Source organism: Lonchura striata, chromosome 8 (genome assembly GCF_046129695.1).
Source record: "Lonchura striata isolate bLonStr1 chromosome 8, bLonStr1.mat, whole genome shotgun sequence".
In the NCBI taxonomy this organism is placed as follows: Eukaryota; Metazoa; Chordata; class Aves; order Passeriformes; family Estrildidae; genus Lonchura; species Lonchura striata.
Window position 1 is genome coordinate 26,406,535 of NC_134610.1, and position 18,512 is coordinate 26,425,046.

At 41.2% G+C, this 18,512-nt stretch overlaps 1 protein-coding gene across 2 annotated transcripts in view; it reads right to left on the reverse strand.

The window, feature by feature from the left end:
• PLEKHM3 (pleckstrin homology domain containing M3) overlaps positions 1 to 18,512 on the reverse strand; it is an 80,119-nt gene that overhangs the window by 21,548 nt on the left and 40,059 nt on the right. For both annotated transcript variants that reach the window (XM_021555341.2, XM_021555340.2), the window contains exon 6: positions 12,983 to 13,046. In XM_021555341.2, the coding sequence (XP_021411016.2) occupies positions 12,983 to 13,046 (64 nt within the window). The remainder of the gene's footprint in view (positions 1 to 12,982; positions 13,047 to 18,512) is intronic.

Genomic DNA, 18,512 nt, shown 5'->3' on the forward strand with positions numbered 1-18,512 from the left:
TGAGGTGAGGGGAGAGCAGGGACTGCCAAACACTGGCAGACAAGCCAACTTTGGCAAAGGCTGCAAGAGTCTTTGTGCAGTGAGAAGGCAGGACACATGCTCTGGGCTATGTGTTTCCTGATTCACCAGGAAGACAGAAGATAAAAGGCAGCAGTGGCTGTGGTACAAGTTGAAGTCCCTTTGGATGCATCACATTAATATGATTATGAGGACAATATGTGACCAGTCAAAGTTCAATTATTTGTCAGGAGGGCTGCTCACCCCTAGAGGTTTCCTGATCCTTCTATTCAAAGACTGGAAGTTACTCATAGATCCCTTGCTCTATCAATGTGATGTTTTCACAAACAAATGGACAGCCACCTGTCCCCAGAGAACAACACCTGCAAAGGCCATAGACCAGAGCATCCACCAAACCAGAGTGGCCCACTATGTGCAGAACAGGGTTCTTGTTCACAGACAGCTTTCAGAAGCAGCAGGTGTTGCCCAGGGGCCTGTGACCAGTGTCCCTGTGTCTGACCTTCCCAATGCATTTCTGAGCCCACGGCACTGCCCTGCACTGGAGGAGAGGCAATCCCCTGATCCCTGGTACACGCCGAGTTCTAACTCTGTCCTGACTCCATCCCTCATCCTAGCTCCCTGGACTGAGCAGAAGGCTACCTCTGAAGGCCCCAGTGCCAAGACCCAGCTGTTCCTCTATGCAGCACAAACCCCCAGCCCCCATTACACACAGCAGAGAAGTCAACAAAAACTCCTTGTATGAGGTCCTACTTACCAGCACGAAGGAGGGTTGCACAAACCAGTCCCATGGGAGAGCAAAACAGTGAACATGGTGTTGCAATATATGTTTTCATATTAAAAACCAAGTGGCCAAGGAAACAGTGGCAGGACTTTTCAAGTCTGTTGAGAGTTTTAATCCAGAGATGGTAGCCTAAACTCATGACTTGTAATAAATTTCTGTTTGGGAAACAGAGCAAGACCAAAAACTAGGCATGAAAAAACGCTATTACAGAGCTAGAGTTTGTTCCTGAGAGTTGTTCAAATTACAAAACACATTAACAGAAGCCTCTGGCTGGGACTAACTGAAAAGCAATCAAATATTGATTAGACAATACAAATATTGATAAGATAAAGCATGCAAGACCCCTCCTAACTCAGACTGTGTCATTTCCACAGATGAACTATCCCAACAACTTCAGCAGGAACTATGGGAGAGATGTGTAGAAACAGAAGGACAAATGAGTTAGCTGTAATCCACTAGCACTTCACAATAGCCTTCCACTCACTTAGTACATCAGGGCCACAGAAATACCCAAACTTGGCATCATAGCCGCATAAATCAGTACTGAAGTCTACCAGATATGATGAACTTTCTGGACAGGAAAGAAAAAACAGCACAGTTTTCAGACATTTCTGAGGTCAGTAAGTGTTTGTTTTGAGGGCAGGGCTCCTGTCAGCATTGCTAGATAAGACGCAAAAGGTACTGAGTAAGACCTCCATCCCTGTAGGAGTCTATGTTGTGAATTTGAGTGAGAGTCATTGAAACTCCTACCCTGTCTGTGCATTTTTACCAACTTCTGAAGTGCAGTAATGTTTACATAGAATGGAGATCATAAATACCTTTGATCACTTACATTAGGACTGTCAGAACAGACAGTAAAGGGAATACAGCTTGCTGAGCTTTCAGATACACTGCTTCGCTCACTGTGAGAAACTGCCAAGGTTAAGAAATCTAGATTCTCAACAGTGTCATGGTATATTACAGCCACATAAAGAGATTCTGGATTAAAATACTTTTCAAATTAAATTTGCCACTCTGAGTAATTCCTAGCATATGATAATAAAAGTAAAATCTGACACAGTCTAAACAAAAAAATCCCTTATTAAGATCCAACATAATGGAGAATCAACAGATGAAGGATATTTTAACAGAAGCTATCCAGAATCAAAGAGTAGGAAGATAAATCTATGCATATCTTTGGCTAGATATTCTGCCAGCTCTGGCACAAGGGGCAATCAACCAGAGGCACCATGTAACAGTGCCTGTAAAGACTGTGGCTAAGTGATCAGGGAATAAACACTGAGATGGAAACTTGTGAAACGTCCCCAGTGCCCCTGAATCCTCAGATGGAGACCTGCAATTTCCTCAAGTATCAGAAGCAATGGAGGAAACTCTACTTATTATCCTCATAAAGGAGATCCTGCTGTTACTGCTCTGCCTAAGAGCCTGGCCACCAGGATTAAGTATTCTAGGTAAAGTGGCAAAAATACTATAAAACTCAGGTTCTGTATTCCTGCCCCTGTGAGACAAGCTGCATTTGCCAAATGGCTTTGTGACCCCGCCCTTGTAAATCAGCTTGTTAATCATTATCGTCATAGAGGCGATAAAGTTGTTTTATGAGCCAACACTGAAGCAGTAACATTAACTACTTATGCAGGGACTGGTGTATTTCTCTGCAGATAACATTTATTAGAAGGCACTCTCTTTAAAGACATGGGTTTGCTTCATAACCTTCTTTTGGAGCACTGAGCAATCTGTTCCTCTTATTCCTCCAGTCTGATCTACATGTCAGACACAAGTGATGCCTGGAGGGTATGGGTTAAGTGATATGAAATCCCTAAAACACCTTGAACTACAGGTTCACATCTAAACTGGATTGTCCTGGCCTCTCCTCCTGACAGAGCAAAATTTATGATTATTTCTCAAGGCCAGACACACACTTGGCTCTATCTGAGAGACAGACATAGACAGAATTTGCCAGGAGGCACTGATGCAATGCAGAAGAGACATGAAAGGCCAAGAGGCACTGAGAAAATGGAAGGGGTGGTGGACATGAAACTCATTCATGATCCTAAATTACATGAATTGAAGAGAAAGTACTTTAATTCACAGGAATAATGTCACAGGCATGTCTGGCAGAAGGAATCTACCTGAAGGAGCAGTCTAATAACTGTGCACAGTTTTCCACCATCCTCTACAGAATAGGTTTCTACCCCCATTGGTTGTTTTCTTTCTACCTCTCCAGAAACAGCTAGTCTGAATCACACCTTTTCCTAACAAATTCAGAGGTAAGCTCCAGCTTTGCCTGGACTTTGAAGCACCACAGAGAATATGCTTCCTGGCCTGAATGAAAGGGCAGATAAAATATCCTCAAGAGACTGTCTTCAATTCACCACTTGAATGCTCACTACCTTCCAAATTCCACAGTGGAAGCTTTGTGGAGGAGAAATAAACATTCAATAACCTTTTTTTACCTCCAGGACAGATGTGAAATATGCTTTTAAAGGAACTATCAATGATACAAGAAAACAGATCTAGGAAAAACACCTTTAGAAACATCTAGTTTGTTCCTCACCCTCCAGCACAACCAAAATAACTGACTTGCTTAAAATCTTCTCACCAGAGAGAGATACCACAACAGTCCAGTACGCAGAACAACTGGAAAGTCGATCCTAATGCCTGCCTCGGATCTTTTGCTGCAGTCAGGATCTTTACTTTACACTCTACCTCCTCTCCTTACATTGCAACATCTATTTCAGAAACCATTTTCTGACAAATTCTCTTGTCTGTCACAGGTAATCTTTGTCACAAGCCAGGACAAGCAAAAGTGGACTGGGGCTGCAGGAAAAATACAATGATTGCCTTTACCTATTTGTTTACTGGATAACAAGCAGATATTTTCTGCATTCATTAAACATGCAAGTTGAGCATAAAGCTGAAATGGCAAATGCAATCTCTGCCTCACAAGATTTCAGTGGGGTCAGGACTCTGTGATAAAAACACAGACTTGGAAACAAGTGTGCTACAATATGCTTAGCAAGGGACAATGCAAGTTGCAGAGAAAATAAAGGGAAACATTCCGTGGCTGGGAAGTTTCCAGTCATTTATATCTAGGGAACAGACAATGGTCGTGGACTGCTAATTTCCTTGAGGATTTTTTCTCTTCCGTTGGCCAGATTCTTAACACCACAAATTCTTGTTATGATTTCAATGCACAATTTATCTTTAGTTCAGAGGAAAAGGAAATGGAAGGAGGAAGGATGATCATGAGGTAAAAGTTTCAGAGAGGCAGATATCAGATCTTTTGTGCAATATATTAATCAGCTGGCTTTCCTTGCTCCATTTGGATTCCCAGTCACCTCTTTCAGACTGCTTGTCTTGTTTATTTAAATTACAGGTTATTTAAGGGAAGAATGATCTCTTACTATTTGTATGCATGCACACTAGAATCAGTCACTGTGCACTGCTATACAACAAATATAAAAAGAATACAGCAGTAACTTCAGTTGTGACAGGCGTGCTACGGCCACAATCCCAGCTCCCAGCAGCAGCAGTGATACCACCCCACCCTCTCCCTCCACAGGTCCCTTGTTGTCCCAAAAGCCTGTTCAGCCTGTGGTACAGGTGACAGCAGGGTGGGCAGGAGCAGGCAAGGCCAAGGACTCTGTTCCCCCATTGCTGACACCAGCACACACTGTGCCACACTAGATCATCACCCACACAGGGCAGAGAGCAGCCCGAAAGGAAACCGTGCAATAAACACTGCAAAGAACAAAAAGAACCCCACAAAACCAAATGCCAGATACTACAGCAGAGCAAACTAGATGAGTGAGATTTGAATAAACAGAAATCAGAAGCCCCCTTTGACTTGTTTGCATCAGGCAGTCTTCACGGATGGCAGAGCCATTTGCTGTTCACAGTCCTTCTGGAGCAAACCCCTGAATATGTTTCACTTTAATTTGCTATTAGAGAGATACTCCACAAATCAGCCCCTAACTAAAACAGGCACTGGGAAGAGGAAGAAATGCAAGGTCAAGAGCAAACACTGCTAATCTCTGACAAGCACACATAGGCAGGGGGCAAGGTGAAGATGGAGTTTTACATCGGCTGGGGGAGAGGAAAAACAAATTGGTGACAGTTCAAGTCAATTTATAACAGTAGACAGAGAGGATGACAAAGTTCCTCCAAGCCCTCCCCCACACTTCTCATTGAAAGGAAGAAATGCCAGAAATTTCAGCAGGTCTCTGGATGCAAGCTGACACAAGTGAAGAGGAGATGGAATTGTCTCAGTGTAAACAGCGTGCCTGGAAATCACCTGCGCCAGCTCCCCAACAAGACTCACACTCACTGTGTTTCAATTGTCTTTCCTCCTTTCTCCTTCCCTCAAGGTTTCCAGGCAGCTACATGTCAATTTTGTCACACCCCAAGTTCTCCAGATCTTGTTGCAGGGATGAATTATAGGTTGTTTTAAGAGAAAGGTATTCAAGCAAAGGTTAAAGGCTGTTTTAATCAAACAAGGTTGAAAGAGTACAAGGAATTTGGCCAGTAGAAAACAGAAAGCACATTACTTAGCTTAAAAATATACGTGACTCTAAATACAGAAGCAAATATGCATTCAGGCAGAGAGTATATATATGCTTTTTTTTAAGATTAAGCAAGCAATTGCATGCAGAGATATTAACTGACTCTACATGCCCACTGAGCAAGATGTTATTTCGTGAGTGATAGCACAAAATTAGAAACTTTCCCACCTTGCATAAGACTGGATCTGGGCATTTTAAGGAGGAGTCCTCTGAAGGATTTTAGAACAAGAAAGCAACATACCAAGAAAATGGCTAGGGCTACTCTGAAAAAAACCTCTGTGAGTACAAAGTATATTTAAAAGAAAAATCTTAATAAAAAATGTTCTTCTCTCATCCAAGCAGGTAGCCTTCAGATAGTATTTTATTTCTTGAGAAAGCTGTTTTTCAGGATTTTAGTCCTAAAGGAATACCTAGCTGGCTCTCCCAAATCATCGTTTTATGTGAAGTAGAGCAATGGGTTCAGAGCTCAATCGTTGACACTGCTAACCTGCATCTCTAGTACTGGGCTTTTCATTCTGCATAGCAGAAAATAAAAGAAGAAACCTGTTTAGCACAAGGCAGCAGAAAAAGGGTAACTTATAGTACTGCTGCTGCTTCTACGGGCTGAAAAAAATTAAAATATCTCTGTAGATCTCAACTCAAAAGCTCCTGTGAATCCCTGGCACCACTACTTGGTCATTTTAAACAGAGTTTCATTCTGAAAAGCCACACTTATCCCCAAGTGGCCTAGATTACACATTCACAAGAAAAAGGACTACAAGTATTTAATAAACCCTGTTAAAAATTCTGGTTTCATGCAGTGCTGGAACCAGTCCTACAATTAAAAATATATACTAATGATCTTGCTATATCTGTAGACTTTGCCTGCAATACCTAATTCAGATGAAGTTGTCTTCCTGACAGCCACCTGCCAAAATGTTCCTAATCAGCTCTCCATTGCCCAGCTTGGCTGGCTCTGCCATGCTCTCTACCTGAGAGCCACTTTGAATGACAGCAGCTCCCTTCCCCAGCAGAGCTGAGGTAAAAAGGAAATGCCAGTAAAATCACTGCCATTACCGCTAATTGTAACCAGAGCTGTCAGCACTTTGGGGGATTACACACACACCGGGAGTATCAGCTAACCTGAAGCTTCCTGTTCTGTTGAAAGACAGCTCAGTGCTGGCAAACTCCAGAGAGTGACAAAAATAAATAATGTGCCAGGTGCTTTAGGATGACCCTGCTTGAGCAGGGAGGTTGGACCAGATGACACACTGTGGTGCTTCCAACCTCACCCATTCTTTCATTCAGTGACAAAGGAGCCACAGGGAAGTAGACAAGCTGTTTAACTGCTGCTTTGCTATCAGATCTTTTAATATTTATGAAGACAGATATTGTGTGGTTTTGCCATCCTAGGACTACTTTTGTTAAAAATAGGTTAGAAACTATTGTAAAATAGTTGATAGTTGTTAAGTATGTACTGCTAGTTTGGTTATGGTAAAAGGGGTTTAAAGGGGTAGCTGTCAGAAATACAGTACTCTACATACCATAAAACACTTACATAAAGTGCACCACCCACAAGCAAAACGAGCCAGCCTGGACAGAACTCTAATGGGCCCATCAAGCGCCTTAAACCTTCATCCAAATGAAGGATCCAAAAGGGCAAAAAACAGAATAAAAAGGGGGCTTCTGACCCACCAAACCCCTGCTGCTCTACCTGCAACATCGGGGACATCGCTGCACAGCAGAGCCAGCGCCGGCGCTGCAGCATCCTGGACCTGGACAGGAACACTCCTGCTCGCCCCCGGGCCCCCTTGCTTTAGGCCTTTCTTTTTTTAGTACAATAAATGTTGAAATCACTTTTAGTACCGGGAGCGTGTTCCCATTTTTAATGATTTTCATATTCCTCTGCTAATATACTTACTTTAGAACTATAGTTACTTTAGAACACTGTCAATCAGGCACAGCACATAAAGGATGTCATAAAAACAGCTATTAACATTATGCCATTGTGGTCTAAGATGCATCCCTTTGCATAGTTCATGTAGAGAACTATCTGGTATTATTATAGTGCAGTAACACACTGCAGGACTTACACCTCTGTCACACATGCTGTGCCAACCCTTGCTTGGGAGGCTGGGGATGTGAATCAGTGTTTTCCCAACAGTGCTGAACTATGAACTGTGTCAGCTATGGCACAGATGATGTGCCTGGCATTTTACTGCCCTTGTTGAGGACAGTCAGCTCCCACAGAGGACTGTGACAGACAAATCTTCAGTCATCTCAGCATAGCCAGGCCTGCCCAAAACCTAATTCTCTTTCTCATTTTCCACCTCCTGCCCCTCAAGCAGAAAAAGGGCTTGCCTAAAATTAAAAGAATTTGCTGGTACAGCTACATTGGTAAACCTCTTTGGTAAATAGAAGTTTAAAATGATGCAGCTTATACTGAATGACTGAATGACACAAATGACAGCAACAGACTTTCTCATGGATATAAATGAGTTTGTACTCACGATTTCACAGGCTCAGCTACATACACTAAGAGCAGAAGGGCGTTTGTTGTGTGCCCAATTCAGTAATATTTCTGAAACCCAAAGTAAGCCCAAAGTATGTTATCCAAACTCCATTTTTTTCAATCAATACAGCCACATGCTAAGGCTCTATGTGGGTTAGATGCTACATCCCATCCTTTTATTGAGTCAATAGAAAGGAACTGCTGGGCAGGGACACCAGCACTGATGGGCTTGGAATTCATGAGGCTGTATGTTACAAATCTATACTAAGCATCTATCAGCAATGGTATGAGGACTGAGTTATCAGAAAATAAGTTTTACTTATGAAAAACACAGCAAATAAAAGGCAAAAGAAGTCCACATCTTGCATTCTTTGCTGTTGTTGGGACTGATGAAACAACTTGTCTAAATCAACCTAAAGTTTTGCATACATAAAAACAGTAGAAAGAGCATCTCTGATCTACTCCTTCACTTCTGCCTAGGAGGTGCAATGCAAGTACAGGGTGGGTAAAAACCCTGGAGGAGTGAAGGAGACCGCATAATTTCTTTGCTCTTCTAAGACTTTCTAATCCTAATCTAACAATATATTAGGCTCAAATTAGGTAGAACTTTTGTTTCATTGAAGTTCATTTTAATCCCCCACACTCTTGTTAGGAAGCCTTATATGCATAAAAGCTTGACCAGAAACATTAAGATTTCCCAGTGAGGAATGCCTCTGTGAGACCAACAGTCCAGCAAGTCTAAAATGCTCCCAGGAGCTGTAATCAGGGCTGTGTGTAATCAGTGTTCCAAACGTCAGAGGAAGATGAAATCATTGATCTGTCTGTCAGTAGGGGAGACATCTTCCTAATCCCTTCTGTATCATATGTCTAGTCTGTAATCTTATAATCCCTTTATTTAATGTACTGTAACTGTGGATATTGTCATTATGGATACTTAATCCTCTCAGAGATGATACATTTCTGGCCTCAATGACACTACTGTGGCATTAAACTCCTCATACTCATTGTGTTTTGCAAAGAAGCATTTCCATTAAGGATTTTTATGTGTCCCTCATACTCACTGTATGATCTGTGCCATATTACTGAGAACAGGGCTCTCCTGTTCATCCTTTCTCTGCACTGTTCTTCACATTATTTGTAGGTTCATCTACAGGTAGTCAGGAAAGTTGATCTGAAGTCAATAATGTTTTAACTAAATTTCAACAGATTAGTTTATCTACAATGTTAAAATGGATAAATTGTACTACATTAAATCCCTGTATGGATATACACATTCAGAATTAAAATGGCCTTAATGCAATTTATGTCACTTTGCTTCCAAAGTAAATGGAGATAAACCAAATGAAAGCTGCTTATATTTTCAATAACAGTATTTACACAGTGATTCCAAGTAATTCAAGTAATCTTTTTAACTTTCCATATTTTGTCACTTCATTATTTTTTCCCTGAGTGTTCCCTTATAAACAAGTCTTCAAATTATCATCTTTTTAAATCTCCCATCTTGCTCACAATTTCCATCCTTGACATCCAATAATTTTTGTCCTTATGTGGATTCTTTTCATTTTACTGTATCATTTAGAGTTGGAATAACCAGGATGAAATAACTGTCATGATTAAGAGAGTTTTACAGTAGAGACCATCACAGAATCACACAATGTGTAAGGCTGAAAAGGCCCACAGTGGGTCATCTGGACCAACCTCCTTCCTCAAGCAGGGTTATCCCAGAACATGTACACAGAACTGTGTCCAGGCAGTTCTTGAATATCTCCAGAGAGGGAAAACTCCATAACCTCTGGGCAACAGGTTCCCACTCATGGTCACTGCACAGTAAAGTTCTTCCTCATGTTCAGGTGGAACTTTCTGTGCATCACTGCAATAATTTTTGCACACTTATGTATCTTGTTACTTAACATAAAAAAGAGGCAAGATATTAGTTCACTCTGTATGGATGAACCGTCTGAATTTGGAAATCACCGCAATAGCCCATTCTGGTCTTTTCAAAAGCTCCCATCAATGTGCTATGTAGTGTAAGGAGCAAGAATTATTTTTCAGAAGAAATACAAGACTCTTGTCAGCGTCAACTGCAGTCTAAACCAACATGTAACAGAGTAAAAATTGTCAGATTCAATAAAAGCAGGACCATAATCACATCTGTAAAATCTAAACGGACAGTTTCTAACTCCTGTCGCATGAACTCTGTTCATACATGCACAAAAGTATCAGTAATGTCAGCAGAGAAGAGAGTTCACATCTCCAGCAAGTTTGGGATGAAGCTATGCTGGACTGTAACAGCACACCACGGTCTGTAAGACTAATTCATTTTTTCAGTATACTATGTCTGCTAACACCAGCAAATTCAGGAGTGAATACTTGCTTCCTAGCAAGAGGAGATCTCCCTCTTGAAAGCTTTAATTGACTGGAATAACCCTGGATAAACTGCTTAATAGAGATGCAGAGGGTTATGTGTGATGCAGGGCAGATGACATGAGGTTGCAAAGACAAACAAGTGTAGCCAATGAGGTAGCACAGGCAAGCTGTGGTGTCTGTGCCTGTTAAATCACACTTGGTGTTTCTGCCTATTCAGTGTGAACATACCCAATCAGTTATCTCATCTGCTGATACCAGGAGTCTAAGAACACCTACCCCACAGGAATGCCCACAGGTAGACCTCTGTAAAGTTAAATGTAGTCCCTGAAGCCTGCAGCAAAACCCTTCTGGAGCCCATAGATGCATTTCTGTGTACATACAAATAAAGACTGTCACTTGCTGCTCTTTGGTTACTCACATCTGCACTCCAAGCATTTGCTAACAACACAACTACCAGCAAATCCACTGCCTCACCAAGATTTGGGAAATTTCCAAAATTAAGGCAACTTTGTTCCAAATTTTGTTTTCTCTGCTTTTAACCTCACAGTAAAGTCTTCCCCACTAGAGCCTTATCCAGACAGATCCAAGTGACACCAGACAGTCCAAATATATACTCTGCTAGATTCATAATATCTAGGCCCTGTTAAGCTTGGAAAGAGATTTATATTGGATTTTATTTTAGAACAGTATTACAAGATGCTTAATCTACTGTCAAACAGGCATTTCAACCTTTCTGCAACTAAGAAAAGACCCTCAAACCCCATTTCTGCAACTCAACTGCTTGGTAGGAAACAACCATGTTTTCTAGGATCTTTAAAGGGAACTTGCCCAGGAAACAAATCAGCATTAAGCTGGGACTAACCAGGGTAAAGGTTGCTTATATCTGCAGATTACCCCTCTCTGCTTTTCTAATTCACTCACCATGCCTTATCTTTCCATTAATCTTTAATAAACCTTTTAGTTAATTCCCCAAATACATGCAATCTACATGACAGCAGGAAACAGTGCAAAAGCAGTCCATGGATATGAGGAAATAGGCAGCAGAGGAATCAAAAGGAGAAAAAACTTTCAGGATTAAAACTACCTAAACTGCAGGTCAGTGGAAAATGATGAGAAACCAGGCGAAAGCAGCAGTAAGGGGCAAAGCAGACAGGAGAGAGGGGCTGTTAAGGCTATTAGTATTTATATGACCATTGGATTCATTCTCTCAATGGGGCCCTCCTCTCTTTTCCACTCTGGATCCACTTCAACAAAAACAGGCAATCCGATTTCAAACTTGGAGCCTCTGAAATGTAGAAAACCCTCTCCATGCTGACAATGAGGATATAGCTAGATTAAAAGGTAAATATAATTTAACCCACCCCAGCAGAAATGGTAATCAAATTATATTGCCTCTAAATATGATAAGTTTGGGCCCCTCAGGGGAAAAGAAGGTGTCTTGCAAACACAAACACAAAGAAACATGTAATAAGAAAGTGCTAAATCAATGCATGAATTATGACTTCTACCCTCCTTCTCTCCCCCAGGATGCTTGATAAGCTGCTGCTTGCTTCTAAAATATCTACTACCAATGTTAGGAACTGATTAAGCAGCTTACAAAGCACTGGGGGCTAATAGACAGGCCCACCAGGGAGACTGCAGCTCTGGAGTTAAGTAGCTCGCGTTTTCATGGCTTGATTATTAAAGATGAGATAGCAGAACATGCTGAAAAGATGTGGAAACAGTTTCAGACCTCAGGCAACTGGCCTTTTTATTTTATATATGGAATCATTTACATCCTGTGATTTTACCAGCCAACAAAAGCCACGTTTCCTGTTGTTCTGTAGTCTTCAGCTCTGAGGGGCATCTGAACAACCACAACTTAATGTGTCAACCGAATATCCAGAACTGACTATGCTACTCTTATCCTGCAAAAAGGCACCACTAGAGAAGGGAAACATAGGTGAAAGAAGCTTAAAATACTGTTTTACACACCACTGGCAACAGCATTAGTGTGAACACTGAAGTGCCCAGGTCAGCCAGCACACTTCACCTCATTGCTTCCTTCACTGTGCATCTGAGCATTGCAGCATATTCACCTTAAATCCCCTATTCTTCCTTTTTCAGCTCTTTTTCCCAATTTTGTCTTGTTTAATCTGTTACAGAATAAAATTCTGCTGTTCAGGTAAATGTACTTCAAGGTTCTTTTAGCTGAATCAATAACAATGCAAAGACAAATTCTGCTGGCACATTACCTCTTCCACGGTCACACCCATCATGGTAACACTGCAAGGCTCAGCTTTGTGTAGTGGGCTGGCTGAGGTTTGGGGGGCAGGGGGTGGGGGTTAGGTTTCCCCTCACCCCCTCCTCATGGCAATGCCCAGCAGACTTTGTAAAGAATCGGGCTGCATTAGGAACTTTACAAACTTCAAAATTCCCAAGCAACTACTATTTCAAGCAAAAAAATAAATACTACTTGTCACCTATTGGCTGAGACTTTGATGAGAATTTATTGAGCAGATGAAAAATTTCTCATAGCAAAGTTCTCTTTAGAGACTACAGTTTTCTTTCAGTCTCTTTACATCCCTGTTTGAACACTGATGCTCTAGGCTTTCATCCCTAATCAATTCCACTGTTAACTCATTATTATACTAAACTACAAACCACACAACTTGGAAGTACAGGTATTTATGCTATGAATAGCTAGAAGAGAAATGCACAATTAGCTCTGAAGGCAAGAACAGGCTCCATGTGTAACGGGTAGAATAAGTCAAAGACACTCACCTGCTGAAGGTCTGCCAGAGAATAAAGATGGATTTGTTGAAGAAGATACTCTCTGGGGAAGATCCTGAAAAGAAAAAAATGGGTATGTGTCACACCCTTTTGACCAGGAAATTCCTAAGTTTCCTCTCTCCACCAAATAATGTTAGAGAGAAAGAAACTAGATTTATATCACCCTCTAAGCACCAGCTATTTTTACAGTTTTCTGCATGGGCACAACAGTCCCACAATAAGAATAATTTCTGTGCCAGTGTCATTCTCATATTGTCAGGTCATATACTGAGACATTAATAGCCACTGAAAGCTCTTTCTGACCACGGAAAATGATTCTTTAAACAATTAATGCAGCAATAAAAACAAATAATGCAAATAACACATTAGAAGTATTGCTTATGGTCTCAGACAAGATTCCTGGTCTGCTACAATGCTGTAACACTTAGTTTCACATGTGATTTATGGTTTTGTAACTGAAATAACTATACTGGGAAAAAGGCCACACAGATACTCTTCTTAAGATCAAGCTGACTGATATCAATCCCCTTTCCACACAGAAATATATGTATTGGTATAGACTCTATAATGACTTACTTAAGAAAGCAGTATTTACCTAACATAAGCCAAGTTTCAGGCAAGACCATTGCTTATGTACCGACAGACCTGATAAGTAAGCTAAATTATAGGAAACTGAACAGAGAAGAGATGCCCTAATTAGACTGATTGGCAGTAAAACAAAAAATTAGGTTAATATAACATCACAGAGAAAACAGAGGAAAAAAAGGACATTGGAACATTAAGTGGATATTAACTAAAAACGTTTATGAAAATGTATCTTCTATAAAGATGTCAGGAACAGAAAAAGAACATCTATCTTTGTGTCCACACAGAGAGAAACAACAATCTAACCAGCTTTACTTTCCATCTACACAGAACAAATACACCACCACACTCAGTTCTCCTGGGGAGGGGAGATTATTCTTGCAAGAAAAGCAACCAAGCATCTTAAGAAGTCAAACTATTGCCCACTACATGTTCTCTTTCAGAGGAGATATTGTAAATCCAGTTCCTAAATCTCCACCACATTGTTTAAAGGCAATACAGAAATTAAACTCTTCATATTATTAAATGCATGAACAAAGCTCTGCCAAAGACTGGTTTGTAATGGTAGAGCTGAATGGCAGTGAGCAGAGAGATCACTGCACGTGTTCAAAAGCACCCCAAAGATAGTGAAAGCTGATATGAACTTACACGTTATCTTGATATGAGACTATTGAGAAAGCACACAGTAGCTCAAAGGAAAGATTTTAGAAGCTGCAACAACATAATCAGTAAAATACCAATGAAGAGAACAAGACTACCAAAAGCAATCTCTCCACAGAACATGGATTCTAAGAAATAATGAAAATAACTCTGTTTCTAGTATTCCATTAGATGTCTTAAAACAGCTTTACACTGATAGTTTTCAAAGCTGTATGTACTGAAGGGACTAGAACCTCTCACTGCTGCTAAGATGGACAGTACAAATAATTCATAATTCCTTTTGTACTTTTGAAAAAAATTAAGATTTACTGGGGTAGGAGGAAAAGAGTTTTACAAGCAAGGCACTGACAACTGCAGACCACCCACCTTATGGCACTCTTCTGGAGCTGGTCTGTGCCACTGCTCCTTCTCACTCATCAAGTCTATCCACTCTACCCACCCAATTCTCAGCTGCAATCTCACTAGGGCATTGCCATTTTCCCCTTCCGGCTCTGTAGGTTATACTTTGCTCCTTTTTCAGGGGACTGTGTTGCAGTGGCTCTACTGCAGCACAGAATACATGCACCTTCGCGCAGAATACCTGCACCTTCAGACTACATTTGGCACAATGTCAAAGACCACTGGAAAACAGTCAAAACCCAGATTTCAGACAACATATGAGACTGGAATTGTTCATTTGAACATAGTAGACGTATTAAAAATAAGGAGTAAACTCTGAACAGCATTTTAAAGCATTAGTATTTTTTAAGCTCAGATAGAATTTCTTTCACTAAAATTTACCATCATTCTCTCCATATCAATCAGGTAGGCACTAAACAGCTTTGCCAAAAACTGTATTATCTGCCAATGCCCTTACAGCACTGCTAAGGAAAACAATTAGCTAATGAAACATTTCTTGTCCAGGAAATAGCCCATAATGCAAAACCTGTAAATGACTAGTATTGATGACTAACATCACACTCCCCTGCCTTCAAGGCTGGCATTTTACTTCCTTATTTCCTGCAAGTTCTAACTCCTAGTAAAAAGTGTGCAGGTGAAAAGCAGACTCATGATCAACCAAATTCCTTTGTCAGGCAAGTCTCAGCCAGCACAGGCCCTGGTGACAAATCTTATCCCTATACCTGTCCCATTCCTTAACACATGCTAATCTGCAGCAGTAGCTCCACAGACCTGGTATCCAATGCACCTCCTCCCTTCCAAGTCTACTTCCAGGAAAAAAAAGCAGGCACTGCCCTCCCAGTTTTATGCAGTGTGTACATATTAAAAAAAAATATACATACACAGACATATATATACTCAGCACTCAAGTGAGAGGAGTGATTATTTCCATTGCTACAGAAACTGAGGCATAAAAAACCTCTCAGTAAGTAAGGCTAGTCCAGCTTCGGATTTGCAGTCCTTCTACTGACTTGAAAAATGAAAATTGGTTCTCTCTGGTAGGCCACAGAGAAAAATCCAGGCACTCAAAGCTCGCAAATTCAACAGCATTTACAGAAGTCATGAAGTAACTGGGCCAGTCCTTGCATGATTCCCAATAAATGCAGAGATGCAAAACACTCCTTCAACATTTGCTCACACCACCAAAGGTGGAAACCATATAGCCCCATGGCTGTGAAACCCTGAAATTGCCTAGAAGGAGGCAGCTCAGCCCCCACTCATATAAATGAAGTGTTTTCACCACACCTGTGGCGAGCTGAGCAACTGCTTCAAAAACAGATCTTGCTGTGCTGCATGTCTGCAATTAAGTCCTTCTCCAGAAAATTTCTATTAGTCCAGTTTGGAAAGAAAAACCCAAAGCTCAACAGCTACCTGAATGTAACTGGTGAAACCACCTCCCAAAAATCCATCTGTTCATTGTCAGTTTTTGTCAGCCTCTAGTGGCTGGGGAACAAGAGTATAACAGGCATCAAAATACCAAACCCAAACACGTTTTCAAAAAAACTCATAAAATGCAAGCAAATCAGTTGGGGCAGGAAATCCATACAGACCAGGTACTCCAGTGAGCAAGAAAATGACTGATGGCTGGTTTCCAACCATTTGCTTGCCTGCACAGGTTCTCTGAGCCCAATGAGGTCATGCCTGATATAAAGTCCTTTTCAGTAGGAGGCACACAGGATTAATTCAGAGCTTCTGCCTTCCCAACACGGAGGCCTCCTCCCATGTAGCCAATAGGAAAGTAGTGTCTATGCTATCTCTGTCACTGTCATCTACAACTGAAACTGTTCAAAGGAAACCAAAGTCAGTAGAGAACAGCAGGCAAAATGGGGCTCACACAAATACCCCACCACAGCATTTGCATCCAGACAAAGTACTACAAGGCATTCAAATCAACCTAAAATCACACTCTTGTCCAAAAATCTCACAAAGACACAGACCAGGCTAAGATAATGACATTTAGGAACATTTCACTAGAAAATATGTATTTTGTTTCTGCACAAGGTTGCATCAGGAGCTTTGAGCATGCTTAGGTTAATACAAAGCCTTGATACAAAAACACCAAACATGTCTGAATTTTACTTTTCCCTTAATATAAAGGTCCTTTATAAACACCAAATGGGAAATTTATGATTAGTCACTGGAAAGCAAAATAAAATATGTCAGTTTTGTAAATCTTTTGACTGATGTGCTACAACTAACTAGATTTTTTTTAATTGGTCAATTAAGGGCATTCAATAAACAGTGGCCTTTCAGTCAAATCTTAACACAGAAAAGAAACTGGAGTGAACTAGACAGAGGTCAACTGCAAGATGTTAAGACTCATCACAATAAAAACTCAAACCTCTGCAGCTTCAGAATGTGACCTGTGACCCTTGAGAAGCAAATGGTATCAAGAGCATGTCCCACTAAAAGCATCTCCTAAACTTGCCCAGTTTGGAAACTCCCGGGCCAGTTTCACCATTGATGAGTCACAGGATGGCTGTGCTGTAAACCCTGGCTACCTGCAATGAACAAACCAAGTTCAATGCTAACCAGCCTCTAGCTTTGCCAGTTACTATGAACAATGAAATCCAAAGTCCTATTGGTTAAAGGTCTCTAAATTGCTTTATTGTTATGTCCTAGATATAAACAAAATCAATGCAAGCAGAAAAGAAACACACTATCCAAGACTTTTGGTCCAACTAAAAGAAAGAAGTGAGCATTCTCAGTTTCTAATTATTCTTCTTTTTTGCTTGATACTTTGTAATCTGAAGTATAACCTTCAGGCAAGACAGAAATTTCATCTGTTCTTTCTTGGATGATCTTATCAGGTAAGTATTTGCACAAACAAAGGTTATCTTTTAGTGTCCTCCTGCAAACAGAACCACTGATAAGAGTTTGCTTTTTGCATTTGGATACAGTGTGTAGTCATGGTGCTTTGTTAGCACTAAGTAATTGCTTTGCATTTAAAGCCTGTTTATCACCAGCCTAGGTAATTTTTCTTCAATGGGTTAAATACCCTGACAGCTCTGCTAAAGCTACAACCAATTAATCTGCCTATGCCTGACACTTTAACCAAAGCACAAACGTGATAAGCAGGGGGAACTCTTCTTTTTATAGTGCAATCAAAAGAAATCAAGTTAGGTGGCAGGTGGGCACAACCAAGTCTCCTTTATAGCAAAAAGCCTCTTAAAACCCAGCATGTGAGGGGGAAGGGAGGGGAAGACAGCACCAGGTTTTCATGTGCCAGCCAGGAGTATCTGGTTAGACCGGGTTGAGAAGTGTAAGACTGAGCTGTGACTCACAGGGGACGCAGATGACCCGGTCCAGCACAGCCCTGCATTCAGCCTCCTCTCCACCCCTCTGCAGGAAGCTGCTACACCCACAGCTGGCACAGCACCAGGGTACAAGTCTGCTTCCCCATCCAGCACAGCTCATACCCTGGCACTGCAGCTGACACCTCTGGAGCTACTGCACTACACTGCAAAGTAAAGCAGCTGAAGGCCAGCACATGCTGATTATCGCCATTCCCGTGGCTTTTCAGCCCTGAACAAGCAGCAAGAGCCCTCTTTGGTCCTGTCCCTGCAGCCATGCACCAGCACCAGCTGCAGCCACGTGTAGAGCAGACAGGCAGGACCTGTGTGCAGTCCGATCTCACGGAGAGTAGCTCCAATTTTTCAGTTACTATTTGGTTCTAAAAGTACAGAGGGGCATCAGTGAGTTGCTAGTTATCCCAAATATAGGTAGCAAGGTAAATAACATTTGCTGGGTTTTTTCTTGCAATTCATCTGATATGGACATTGTCAATTTAAGGTAGGGAACAGCACCAGAGGTGAGGGGAAAAGGCAGGATTTTTTCT